At 66.2% G+C, this 13,074-nt stretch overlaps 2 protein-coding genes across 2 annotated transcripts in view; both read right to left on the bottom strand.

The window, feature by feature from the left end:
• Positions 1-355: 355 nt before the first annotated feature.
• PCOLCE (procollagen C-endopeptidase enhancer) lies at positions 356-5,208 on the bottom strand. Its single transcript, XM_048290394.1, is given in 11 exon segments — positions 356-591; positions 672-732; positions 734-791; positions 793-847; positions 962-1,024; positions 1,027-1,232; positions 1,634-1,770; positions 2,182-2,306; positions 3,727-3,985; positions 4,530-4,647; positions 5,045-5,208. Coding segments are annotated over 11 exon segments (1,356 nt in total). The 5' UTR covers positions 5,176-5,208; the 3' UTR covers positions 356-448.
• Positions 5,209-5,820: 612 nt separating this feature from the next.
• The window catches only part of KIF1C (kinesin family member 1C), a 30,344-nt gene continuing 23,090 nt past the window's right edge, over positions 5,821-13,074 (bottom strand). The window contains 26 exon segments of the mRNA XM_048290393.1: positions 5,821-6,153; positions 6,155-6,283; positions 6,285-6,386; positions 6,655-7,087; positions 7,089-7,267; positions 7,606-7,663; positions 7,748-7,832; positions 7,835-7,866; positions 7,868-7,895; positions 8,174-8,257; positions 8,541-8,635; positions 8,729-8,808; positions 8,897-8,972; positions 9,207-9,286; positions 9,398-9,510; positions 9,942-10,063; positions 10,162-10,240; positions 10,317-10,392; positions 10,516-10,581; positions 10,674-10,751; positions 11,321-11,432; positions 11,516-11,694; positions 12,102-12,167; positions 12,252-12,431; positions 12,501-12,577; positions 12,827-12,950. Of these exon segments, the coding sequence (XP_048146350.1) occupies positions 5,911-6,153; positions 6,155-6,283; positions 6,285-6,386; positions 6,655-7,087; positions 7,089-7,267; positions 7,606-7,663; positions 7,748-7,832; positions 7,835-7,866; positions 7,868-7,895; positions 8,174-8,257; positions 8,541-8,635; positions 8,729-8,808; positions 8,897-8,972; positions 9,207-9,286; positions 9,398-9,510; positions 9,942-10,063; positions 10,162-10,240; positions 10,317-10,392; positions 10,516-10,581; positions 10,674-10,751; positions 11,321-11,432; positions 11,516-11,694; positions 12,102-12,167; positions 12,252-12,431; positions 12,501-12,577; positions 12,827-12,950 (2,976 nt within the window). The 3' untranslated portion in view covers positions 5,821-5,910.

The following is a 13,074-nucleotide window of genomic DNA, read 5'->3' on the forward strand; positions in this document are numbered from 1 at the left end:
AAGGCGGAATTAGGAGAGCCTGGGGACCGGGCGGGGCGGGGCGGCTCCACCAATCAGGAGTGAGAGCAATGATTGACAAGCACGGAAGGAGCAAGGAAGCCAATCAGAGGCAGAACAGAGGTAAGCACCGCCCCCGGTGTTATTGGGAGCCACGCCCCCCAACTGGCCACGCCCCTCTCTTGGCCCCTTCCCCCGAAACCCCGCCCCCCCGCCCCTCATAAAGGAGCCGCACCATTTAAAGGGGACCTCACGGGGAGTCCCCCCCGGCGGCCTTCCCCATGTTGGGGGGTCCAGTCTGTGCCCCCCTTGAGTGCGGAGCAAGGGCGGGGTCCCCCCAGCACCTTCACTCACATGCTCCAGCGCTGCACCCTTTATTTGCATATGTGCGGGGGGCGTCCCCCCAACTCGGGGGGCTCCGGAGGGGCCCCGGGGGGGGCTCCGGGGGGTCTCAGGGGGTCCCCCGACACGGCTTCTTGCTGAGGTTCCCCAGAACCTGCTGCTGCTGCGGGCGGTAGGGCACGACGAAGGCGTCGGGGGGCAGCAGGGCTCCCCCGTCCCCCCCCAGCCGCCCCATCAGGACATAGCTGGAGCCTGGAAGAGATTTGGGGAGGGGGGTGTCAGAACCTGGAGGGCCACAGAGACCCTTGCAGGCCCCCCCCGGGCGCACCCACCTTTCTTGAGCGCGGGACAGAGGTGACAGGGCAGCTGCAGCTGCAGCGTGGTCCCCCTTGGTTGGCTGGGGGACCCCCAGGCCCCCCGACTTGTAGAGGCTGAGGACGGACACCACGGCCCAGCCCGGCTCCTGGGGGGACCCCCGCGACAACCGATTTCACCGTCCCCGTCAGCACTGGAGGCACAGGAAGGGGGGGGTCAGGCACCCCAAAACCTCGGACGCCCCCCGTGGTTGGGGGTTTGGGGGGGGCCCAACCTCCCCTGCCTCTCCCCGACCCCATTTTCTCACCGAAATCGCTGCTGCAGAAATTGCTCTGGAGGGTCCCGGCGCGGCGGCAGCGCTGGGGGCAGGGGGTCCCTGCGGGGGGGGGTCGTGGGGGGCCCCGCTTTGGGACTGGGGGGGGGGTTTCCCCTTCCCGCCCCCCCGGGGTTTCGGGGGGGGGGTCTCGGGGGCGCTGCCCCGGTCCCGCAGGATGTAGGTGGCCGAGAAGCCGTCGGCGGTGACGCTCAAGTCCGACACGAACTGGACCAGCAGCTCCGGGGAGCTGGACAGGATGGGGCTGGGGGGACACGGGGGTCAGGGGAGGCTTTGAGGGGAACACGAAAGGGGCTGGGGGGGTCCAGGGTGGGGTTTGCGGGGGGGTCAGGAAGGGTTTGGAAGGTCAGGATGAGGCTCGGAGGGGTCCTGGGGAGGGGGCGGTAATCGGAGGGGTCAGGAAGGGTTTGGAGGGAACGGGAGGAATTGGGGAGAGGTCGGGAGGGGTTTGGGGGAGTCCCGGGTAGGTTTAGGGGGTGGTCGGGAGGGGCTTGGGGGGAGCAGGTTGCTGTCAGGGTGGTTCGGGGGGGGGGGGGTCAGGGTGGAGTTAGGAGGGATCGGGACAGTTTGGGGGGGCTCACAAAGGGTTGGGGGGGGCTCAGCCGGGTCTGGGGGGGGGGCTGCGGGAGCTCGGGGGGGGCTCACCCGGGGGTCTCCTCCCCGCAGAAGCGCCCGAGGCGCCGCGCGTCGTCCCGCGCCCCCCCCTCGAACACGGCCACGTAATCGTAGCGGCAGTGGGGGTCGGGCTCCACGTCGAACTTCCCGAACCGCAGCTCCACCACCTGCACTCCGCCCCGCCAAATTCAGGCCCAAACCCCCGGCCCCGGATCCCTCCGGGTCCATCTGAACCCCCCCGGCTCCCCCCAACCCCTTCAGACCCCTCCCCAGATTCCCCTGAGCCTCCCCGAACCATCCTGGTCTCTCCTCAACCATCCCCAACATCCCCCTTGTGACCCCCGCCAAAAGATTTCTCACTCACACTCCCCCCCAATCCCTCCTCTCCCCCCAAACCCCCCCCGGGATACCTGCGAAGCTCTTCTGACTCCCTCTCCCCACCCATCCCCCAAATCCCTTCCGACTGCCTCAAGATCTCCTGACACCCCCCAACGACCCCGGTGTTGCCCCAAACCTCCCCAAAACCCCCTCTGAACGCCCCCCTCCCCCCCCCCCGACCCACCCAGGAGCCCCCAAACCTTGTCAGGGGGGGCCACGATGTGCCACGAGCAGCTGATCCCGGGGGGATAATTCTCCTCTGGCCAATTTGGGGTGTTCAGGCTCCCCTGGGACTTCTCCAGCCGCCCCCCACAAAACTGATGCTCTGGGGGTTGGGCAGGGCGGGGTCACATTTTTGGGGGGCACAGACACGTCTGGACAATCCCCCCCCCACTGTCCCGCACCGCCGGCATCTCCTCTGTCCCTGAGACTCCCCCAAAAATCGGGGGGAAGTTGGGGGGGGGCGCTCTGCCAAAACCACCCTGGGATTGGGGGAGGAAATGGAATTTGGGGTGCAAGACCCCCCCCCGGGAATGTTCTTGTAAATTTGGGGGGTTGGGGGGGGGGGGGTCGTACTCACCGTCAAAATAGTGCCAGGACTCCCCGAAAAAATGGGGTTTATTAAAGACCCCCGAACGCCGCCGTCCCTGGGGGGGCCCTGCAAAAGGGTTGGGCTGGATTGGGGAGGGGTCTGCGGGGGGCTCGGTGTGGTTTTGGGGGTCTCCATGGGGGTTTTCGGGGTGTCTATGGGGTTTTTCAAGGGATTTTGGGGGGCTCCACGGTGGATTTGGGGGGGGTGGGATGTTCCGTGTGGTTTTGGGGGTTCTTCATATGGGTTTGGGGGGTGTCTGTGGGGGTTTTGGGGGTCTCCGTGGGGGTTTGGGTGGTTGTGGGGGGTCTCCTGCTCCCTGCCGGCAGTGCTCCTTGTCCCCCTTTTCCCCTCAGCTTTTCCCTCCATTTTGTGCCATCGTTGCCCTCATTTTTTCCTGACACTTTGCCCCGTTTTTCCCTCTGGCTTTTCCCTCAGACTTTTCCTTTCCTTTCACTCATTTTTCCCTCCATTTTTAAAATTTTTCTTTTTAGTTCCCCCCCCCCCGTTTTTTTTGTTTTGTTTTGTTTTCCTCTCGTTTTTCTCCTTTTCCCTTCACACTTTCCCCTTCTTTTCTCCTCACCTTTTCCCTCCTTTCTTCCCTTGCACTTTTCCCCCATTTCCCTGTTTCTCCTCACACTTTCTCCCCGTTTTCTCACCACCCTTTTCCATTTCTTCCTCACAATTTTCCTTCATTTTCCTCTTATTCTTTCCCCTCACATTTTCTCCCATTAGGGTTTTCCCTTCTATTTTCACTTTCACACCTTTCCCTCCTTTTCCATTCACACCTTTCCCTCATTCCCACTGTTTTCTCCTCACACTTTTCCCAACTCCACAGTTTTTCCCCCTGCTTCTCCCTCTTTTCCCACCTCACTCCACAACCCCCAGGACCTCCTGGGAGGTGTTTTAGCCTCTCAGCCCACACGGTTTTGGGGGTCTCCATGGGGGTTTGGGGGTCTCCACGGGGGTTTGGGGTCTCCACAACATTTTGGGGGTGTCACTATAGGGTTTTGGAGTTCTCCACATTTCCAGGGATCTCTTCGGGTGGTTTTGGGGGTGTCCCCGTGGGATTGTCCCTGCTCCCCGCCGGCGGTGCTCCCTCCCCCTTGGTTTATTTTTGGGGGGGGTCTTCCCCCCCAGCCCCTCTCTCACCCACCATTGGTCGGGGGGCTGCCGGCGCTGAACCAGGCCAGGAAGCCCCTCCCGGCCGTGCCACCGTCGCTCTCCATGTGCAGCCGGAGCCGGTTTTGGGGCGCCCGCAGGGCCCCCGGGCGGAAGGTGCCGCAGAAGCGCCCCAAAAGCGGTGCCCCGGGGCCGTGGCCCCCGAACACCGAGAGGGCATCAAAGCGACACAGAGGGTCCGGCTCCAGGTCAAAGACGCGGAAGGACAGGGTGGCCACCTGGCCCTCGGGGACCTAGGGGACATCAGGGGGTCACCACCCGGCCCTTGGGCAGCTGGGGGATGATGGGGATTTTGGGGAGTCATCACCACCCTGGTTCTCAGGGATTGGGGGAGGACATGGGGACTTTGGGGTGACACCCGCCTGGCCCTTGGATGACACTTTGGGGTGTCACCCACCTGGTCCTGGTCCTCATGGACCTAGCAGGGGCATGGGGACATTGAAGAGCCATGATGGACATCAGGGGACATTGGGAGCGCTGGGGACATTGGGATATGACCACTCGGCCCTCGGGTTACTGGGGGGGGCAGCATGAAGTCACATCAGGGGGACACACGGGAGACACAGAGCGGTGTCACCACCTGTCCTTCAGCCCCCTGTGGGACATGGGGACACCTGGGGACACACGGAGGGGAAGAGCTGGGACAGCCCCAGGGGGAACCCCGGCGTTTTGGGATGCCCGAGGGGAGATTAGGATGTCCCTGGATGGTGACCGGGGGGGGGGTTGGGAGGCAGGCAGGGTGTCACTGGGTTTCGGGGTGCCCCGGGGGGTCCGTACCGTGATGGTCCAGGTGCAGTTGCTGCCGGAGGGGTAATGCCGGGGGAAGCCCTCGCTGGCGATGAACCCCGACTCCCCGCGATGGTCCCCCCCGCACGGGAACACCGGGAACACCGGCCTGGGGGGACATGGGGGGAGGGGGTCACGGAGGGGCCCAGACCGGGGAAAAACCCGAGCTCGGGGGGTCCCAGACCCCGGAGAGGGGTCTCGGGCTGTGCGGGGCTCCTGGTTCCAGGGAGTCTCGGGGCAGTCCCGGATCTGAAGGGGGATCCTAGCTCGTGGTTGGGGTTCTGGACCGAGGAGCAAGAAGGTCCGTCCCGGTGTCCAGAGGGGTGTCCGGGACCGCAGGGGGGGTCCTGGACGAGGGTGTCCTGTCCTGGGAATGTCCCGCCTCGGGCCAAGCCCTGTCTCCGGGGGTGTCGATCCCGTCCCGGGGTGCCACGTTCTGGGGGAGGTCCCGTCCCGTGTCGTGTCCTGTCCCGGGGGGTCCCGTCCTGTCCCGGGGGTGCCGTTACCTGCTGGCGTTGGACCGGGCGCTGGGCTGGGGGCTCGGGGCCGGATCCTGCCCCGCGGCCGGGGGAGCGCTGAGAGCCCCCAGCGCCCCGAGCAGCAGCAGCGGCAGCGGCGGCGGCCCGAAGCGGCTCATGGCTCGGCCGGGCCGGGGCGAATGGGGCCGGAACGGGGGCGGCGGGGGGGGGGGGAACCGGGGACACGGGGAAGGGATGGTGGTGGGGGCGGTGATGAACGGGGAGGGGCGTGACCCCGTGGTGACACGCCCGAAGGGGCGGGACGAACGACCCCGCCCCAGCCCCGCGCTGCCTGCGTGGGACGGGCGGGGCCGCCCGGGTCAGGGGCGGTGCTTGCACGAGCCACGGCCACCGCAGCCAAAAGGCGAGGAGCCAGGGAAGGAGGCGGGGCACCCACGCCAAATTCGTTTCTCAAACGCCACGCCCACGTGGCGACTACGAACGGGAAGAGGCCGGAACGCGAGGTGCGGGCGGGGGAGCCCCTCAGGCCCCCCCATAGAGGCGTGGCCGGGGGCGCGGCCAGCGGCTGCCAGGCCGGAGTGGGCTGGGCCAGCAGAGAGGAGGCACCAGGATGGGGGGAGGGGGCCCACAAATGAGGCGCTTTTTAATTAGTGGGATCGCCATTAATTAGGAGCTCCCCTGCAAGAAGAGGGGCCCTCCTGACCGAGGGCCCCTCCCACAGACACACACACGCGGAGGGGGGGGGCAGTGTGACAGCAGCTGGGGGCCTCCCCGGCCGGGAGACCCCCCGATTGTGGGGGGGGCGGGCGGGAGGGGAAAGGCCGTGATTGTCCATTTCGGGGAGGGCGTGTCCCCAAAATTCCACACCCCCTAAGGGATGGGGCCCCGCGCCTTCAGGTCGGGAGCCGAGCGCTGGCGGCGGACACGGGGTGGGGGGCGTGCCCACGGCGGGGGCCGGGGACCCCCCGTCCAGGGATCCTCGGCGGGGACGCCCCGAGGGAGGGGGCGGCGGGGGGGGGGCTGTTTTCGGCTTGGGGGGACTCCCCTCCGCCCCCCCAGGCCAGGCGGTGCTGGGGGTTGCTCTTGAAGGGGAAGCGCAGCTTGGAGTCCTGGGGGGGCCGGGTGGAAGCGGGGGGACCGGCGGGGGGCCTGGGGGGGCTGCGGGCCCCCCGCCATGAGCCGGGCCTGCTCCTGCCGCAGCCAGCGCAGCCGCCCCCGCCGGAACGCCGGGTCCTGCTCCATGAGCCGGCACAGCCGCGCCGCCGCCGCTGAGGGGGGGGGACGGGGGGCGAGACCCTCCGTCCGTGCTGGGCCGGGGGGGGTCCTGGGAAGGTTCTTGGGGAGGCGGCTCAGCCTCGTCACCATCGTCCTGTGGGGAGGAACGAGAGGGGGGCTTAGAGGAGTCTGGGGAGGCTGTGGGGCAGGAAGAGGGGGGGGGGGGGGGGTTGTGGGGTGGGAAGGGGTGGATTTGGGGTGTCAGGGAGCCGTGTGAGGCAGCCGGGATCTATGTTAGGGGGTTGTGGGGTGCTACGAGAGGTCGCGGGTTGGGCTGTGGGCAGGCAGACCCCATGCAGACCCCGCATGGGGTCTGTGCTGTGGGTCAGGCTCTGGGGTGCACGGGGGCCACCGTGCCTCACCAGCGGCAGCGGGATGACGCGCTCCATCTGCCCCACGCGGTCGCGGAGGGCGCGGATCTGCTCGTCCTTGGCGCTGTTCTGCCGCTTCACCTCGCGCAGGATCCCCGCCAGCCTGTCCAGGTGCAGCCGCAGCCCCTCCACCTCGCTCACCTGCTCGCCGCTGCCACAGCCCTCCTCCTCCTCGCCGCCACCCACGGCGTCCCACACGTCCCTGGCCACGGCGCGCCATCCGTCGCGCTCGGTGGGCTCCCGCTTGCCGTGGCGGCGGCACAGCTCCTGCAGCTTCGCGAGGCTCAGCGCCTCCAGCTCCCGCCGCGCCGGCCGCGGCTCCCGCAGGGCCACCTCGAGGCTCAGCTCCCGCACAGCCTGAGCCTTCAGGTCGGCCATGGTCACCCACAGGGGACGGCGACGGGGAGGACGGGGTCGGGGATCCCCGCCGGCGCTGCGGGATCTGGTAGACGCGCAGCGGCTCCCGGCGTTTGCCCGGTGCCGGCAGCGGGAGCCCGGCCCGGCGCAGCACCGAGCGCACGGTGGGCGCCGGCAGCGCCTGGCGCAGAGACGAGATCAGGCGCCAGCCGGCCTCGTAGCACCGGGGCTCGTCGGTGGCGGGGGGCTGTGGGGGGACGTGGGAGACAATGTTGAGGGATGTGGGCGCTGCCCAGCGTGGAGCTCGGGCAGCCAGGGGAGCCCGAGGGACACCTAAGAGACCCCCAAGGGATAGCCAGAAGACCCCCAAGGGACACTCAGCACATTCATGGGACACTAAGAGGACCTAGAGCACAACTGTGACACCCAGGGGCCACCCAACTACATCCAGAGCACCTGGGGGTCACCTGTGACACTCAGGGACTGCCAATGGGACACCCGTGGGACACTCAGGGGACACTAAAGTGACCCAGGGAACCGCCAGGGGAGCTCAGAATTCCCAAATGATCCACACGCCCCCCTCACCTGTGGCTGCTCCATCACTTCCTTCTCCAGCTGGGGTTGGTTCTCCAGGTCCTGGAGCCTGGGGCGGGGGACACACACGGGGTGAGCCCCCCTCAGCCATCCCCGGGGGCTGTCCCCAGGTGTACCCAGGGGGTGTCCCCACCTCTGGAGTCGCATGTCGATGCCCTGCTGCTCCAGCAGCTCCCGCTGTGCCAGGTTCCAGTCCGGAGGGGGCCCGGGGACACCCCCCGTTCCCGCTCCCGCCGCGCCTGCTCCGGGTGCGTGGTTCTTCCCCAAAATGAGGCGGTGGCCTGGTTGGGGAGGGGTTGGAGGGGTCACAGGGGGATTAAGGGGAGATTTGGGCAGGGTCACTGGGAGTTTTGGGGGGACTTGGGTGGGAAATGGGGGTTTGGAAGTGTCATAACAGGTTGAGGGAAAATTTGGAGCCGACACAGGATTTGTGGGAGGTTGAGGGGAATTTGGGGGGCACGCAGAGAATTTTGGGAGGGCACAAGGGAGAGACACAGGGATCTGGGGGGGGATTCCGGGGAGACACACAGAGATCTGGGAGGGCGTTGGGGGTCCCTACCCGACTTGAGCACCACCGGCTCCGTCACCTGCTTCCCGTTGACGTAGGTCTCAGCCCCCTCACACGGCTCCAGGGTCACCACAACTTCAGGAAGGGACAAGGGGAGGGCGAGTCACCTCCCTGCTCAACTGAGGCAGGGGAACCCCAAATCCCATCCCCAACCGCTCCAAATCCCCCCCAGCACCACGTCCCTCCCTCTCCCACCGGCACGGGGGGAGCGGTACCTGGGGGGGCTGCGGTGACCTGCTCCAGTGGCAGCATTTGGGGGGGGGTTTGGGGGGAGAAAGAGGAATTAAGGTGTGCCAAGAGGGGGCAGGGCAGGGGAGGGCGCCCCAAAATCTGGTGCCCCCCACCCTGAATCCCATACCTTCCCCCGAGGGGTCGGGGCGGCTGCGGAAGAGGCAATGCTGCTCCCGGATAAATGGCCCCGACAGCTTGATGTCCACATCCACCTGGCCCACCCTGGAAGAGGGGGGCACGGGGCAGATTGGGGGAGCCCAAGAGACCTGAGGGGGAGCCTGAGGAGTTTTGGGGGTGCCACAGCCCCCCCCTTACCTGGTCACACCGTCCTTGATGTGGTAGAGAAGGCACTCAGACATCAGCGGGTCCTCGTTGAGGTTCACCAAGTGCGGGGTCTTTGGGGGAGGGGGACACAAAAATAAAAACAGAGTCAGGGTGGGGGGGTCCCTCGTGGTGGGGCCCCCCCAGCCCCCTCTGACTTGCCTTTTTAGGGGAGAACACGCCAACAGTGCCGCCGTCCTCCCGCAGAGCCACCCCCATCTCGGCCAGCAGTGCTTCCCTGGGGGGCACAGGGAATTTGGGGGGGGCCCGAGAGGGTGTGGGGGGGCCCAGAGGACTTTGGAGGGGGTCTGGGGGAGTTTAGGAAGTGTTGGGGTGGGGTTTGGGGGGGCATATGGGGAGTGCATAAGGAGCATTTGGGTTGACCGTGGTGGGGCTGTGGGGGGGTTCAGGTTATTTGGGGGGGTTGGGGAGTGTTTTGGGGGTTGTGGTGGGGGTTTGGGGCGCCCCTCACCGCTCCAGCCTCAGGGCTTCCGTCCGGCGCAGCTTCTCCTCCCACGTCTCGTTGAGCTCTGCGATGATTTTCTCCGTCTCTGCGAGGAGCAACAATTTTGGGGGGTACCCCACAGTTTGAGGGAGGGGGGGTCACAGACTCCCTGGGTTCCTGTGGGTCAGGGGAGGGGCTGGGGGGTGTTTTGGGGTCACCTGCAGTCGCTCCATGGCCTCAGTGGGGCCCAGAGGGGGCTCCAGCCCCGGACCCCCGTTGAGGGTGGGGGGTGTCGTGGCCGGGGGGGCAGAGAGGGTGGTGTCAGGGAGACCTGGGGGGAGATGGGGGCTCAGTGTGGGGCAGTGTTGCCTCCTGCACCCCCATATCAAACCCTAACTGTCCCTCTGGCACCCCAGCTGTGCCCCCCACACTGTCCCCTAAACCCCCCGTGCCACAAACCCCACCTTGGCTCTGCTCCCAAATCTCCTCTCCCCCCAAAACCCCTCTGTAAACAACACCCCAAATCCGTTCCTCCTCCAAAACCCTCTAATCTGACCCCCCAGACCCTACAAACCCCTTTAACTCCATCCTCACACCCCAAACCCCACCCAGCCCCTCACCCTGGGCGCTGAGCAGCTCCCGCAGCCGCGTCACCTCCTCCCGCAGCTTCTCGAAACTCCTAAATCCTCTCACAGCCCCCCAGATCCCCTCACGGCCCACAAAATCCCCTCACAGCCCCCCAAATCCCGCCCAGCCCCTCACCCTGGGCGCTGAGCAGCTCCCGCAGCCGCGTCACCTCCTCCCGCAGCTCCCGGATCAGCCGCGCATTCGGGTCCTCGTTGATCACGGCGTGGCACCGGATCTGCTTCGTGCGGTCGGCATAGCTGGGGGTTAGGGGGAGAAAAGGGGCAGGATCAGGGCTGGGACCCCCCTCCCCACACCCCAAAACCCACCGAGGGCCCGCCAAAGCCCCCTTCCTCACCGCAGCGTGCTCAGCGTCTCCTCGTAGTTGCTGTCGGCCGGGCTCAGCGCCGCAATCATGGCCGTGCGCGAGTTCCCGCCTGCGGGGACGGGGTTAGGGGGGCCTGGGAACCCACAAAAATCTCCTCACTCTCCCCCACTCCTCCCCAAACCCACCCAAGTTCTCCTTCAGCAGCCACGTCAGCACCGAGTCCCGGTACGGGATGAAATCCGGCTTCTTCTTCTTGCTGGTCTGTTTGGGAGCAGGGAAGAGGGAACGGGCCGGTCGTGAGGGCTCCCCAAAAAAGGAGAGGACCCCTGAGGGTGGGAGGCCACAGGGATTGGGGCGACAGCCCCCCAGGGCCCCCAGACTCACCACCTCGGCCAGGGCAGAGATGACCTTTCCCAGAGTGGTCAGAGACTTGTTGATGTTGGCGCCTTCCTGGGGAGGGGGAGGAGAGGAAGCAAGGCTCAGAAGGGCTTTGGGGGAAGTCACCCCCTCTTTTTGGGGGGTGCAGGGGGGTCACCGCTCACCTTGAGGCGGATGCCCTTGGTCCCCGAGGCATCGGCGCGTTCACTGCCTGCCAAGTCCACCAGGCTGATGCGGCTCACCTGGGGGGGGCAGGGGGATTTGGGGGGATCTAGGAGGGAATGTAGGGGGGAAATGGGGGAGTGAGGGGACTTGGGGGGCACTTTGGGGGGCTTGTGGGGGTGATTTGAGGGAGTGGAGAGAATTGTGGGGGGTGTTTGGGACGGATGTGGGGGAAATCTGGCGATGTTTGGGAGGGGCTTGGAGGGATTTGGAGGAGGTTTTGGTGGGAATTTGAGGATATTTTCAGGAGCATGGGGGAATTCAGCAGGGATTAACTCGGGGGAACAATGGGTGAGGGGGCAATTTTGAGGGTGGTTTCCGGGGGCTCTAGGAGTGGATTTGGGTGATAATTTTGGAGGTGACTCAGGGGGATTTAGGGGTGACTTTGGGGGAATCTGTGGGTGATTTTGGGGCACCCTGGCCTTCTCTGCAGCGAGATCACTCAGCAGGTCACAGCTGTGCTGGCTGAAGATGACAGCAAATTTTGGGGGGACGCAGGAGATTTGAGAGGGTCATTTCAGGGGGATGTTGGGGTGACCCAAAATTGGAGTGGGAGAGATTTCGGGCGTGACTCTGAGGCTCCCCTGACCTTCTCCGTGGTGAGGTCGCTGAGCGGGTCCCGGCGGCGCTGGCTGAACACGATGGTGAACACAGCATGCGAGCGGCTGCTCGTCTCGTTCATGTTTGTGGCTGCCACTGTCCTGCGGGGGAGTTTGGGGGGACCCTCGGTGCCTGGGGGCATTAGGGGCATTGGGAGTGCCCCTGTGCCCCTCTGTGCCCACACCTGGCCTTGTTGCCGCTGTCCATGAGGTCGGCGATGTCGGCGAAGGAGGCGACGGCGAGACGCGACAGGTCCTGCACGTAGGGTCCGAGCAGGGGGTGCTCCCGCACCCGCAGCCCCCCCCGGCTCTTGGGGTTCAGCAGGTCCCGCACTCGCTCGCAGTAGATCTCCAGGTAGCTCACCTGGGGGCCCCAACACGGTCAGGAGGGCCCCCAAAACTCATGGAGGTTGAGGGGGTGAACCCACAAAACGGTGGGGAAGAAAGACCCAAACTGGGGGCAAGTGAAAGCCCAACTTCGGGGGCACACCCCCAAATTGATGGGGATGTTGGGGGTTGTTCCCCAAAATGGTGATGGGGAAACTCCCAAACTGCTGGGAGCTCCCAAAATGTTGGGAGGGGTGGCAGATGAACCCCCAGACTGCTGGGGGGGGTGGGGTGAGTCTGCAAGAGCTGAACACCCAAATGGCCTGGTGGGGGATCTGCAAGCGGGGGGTCACGCTCTGAACCCCCAAACCCCCCTCACCTCCACGGAGAAGGAGAGTTCAGGAGATGCTTCCCAAACTCCCAAATTTCCCAAATTTCCCTCACCTCCACAGAAAAAGAAAGTTCAGGTGACCCTTCCTGAGCAACCCGGGTGAACAGATCCTCGCAGAGCTGCGGGCGAGCGCTGTTGAGCTGGGGGCTGCGGGGGGCTCCAGCCCTTCCCAAGCCCCCCGGGAGGCCCCCCAGGCCCCGGACCTGCGGGATGATCCCGCGCTGCCCCGGCTCCTGCCGCCCCATCATGGTGTAGGACTTGCCGGCGCCGGTCTGGCCATAGGCCAGGATGCAGACGTTGTAGCCCTCAAAGGCGTGTGCCAGCATCTCCTCCCCGATATCCTGGTACACCCGGCGCTGCGAGGCGAAGTTGGGGTCCTCCTCCTGCAAGGGAGTGAGTGAGGGACCCCCAGATCCCCCCGCAGGTCCCCCCGCGCCCGCCCCGGCACTCACCGAGGTGTGGGACCAGTACGAGTAGTCGAAGGTGAAGTGTTTGGTGGCGTCTTTGGGGAGCTTGGGGTTGGTGATGCCTGGGGTGGGGAGGTGACAGTGGGGTTGGGGTGACCCCCCCTCCCCACGTCACCCTCAACCCCCACAGCACCGTCACGCCCCCCAGAAACCTCTCTGTTGCTATTTTTAGCCCAGCGGCAGCTGGTCCTCCGGGCCCGAGGCCAGCATGGGACAAGGACGGTGGGGGGGGGGGGGGGTCCCACACCGCAATCCCCCACCCCTGGGGTGTTCCCTCTCGAGACCCCCCCTCCAACGTGACCCCCACTCACAGGTGGTGTTTCCTTGCATCTGGATAACGCACTTGGCCTGGCGGCTGCTCTCCCGCGCGCTGAAGGGCCGGACTCTGACCGCCACCTTCACCGAGGCACCCGCCATGCCCGTGACAGCGTCACCCTGTCGCGACATGGCAACGTCACCTGCCGGGACCCCTCTGCGAGGTGTGTGGGACCCCCGCCCACGCCTACGCCCAACAACGCCCCAGCCGGGGTTGCAGGGAGGGAAGGGGGGGGGGGGGCCT

Source organism: Corvus hawaiiensis, chromosome 39 (genome assembly GCF_020740725.1).
Source record: "Corvus hawaiiensis isolate bCorHaw1 chromosome 39, bCorHaw1.pri.cur, whole genome shotgun sequence".
NCBI classification, from domain to species: Eukaryota; Metazoa; Chordata; class Aves; order Passeriformes; family Corvidae; genus Corvus; species Corvus hawaiiensis.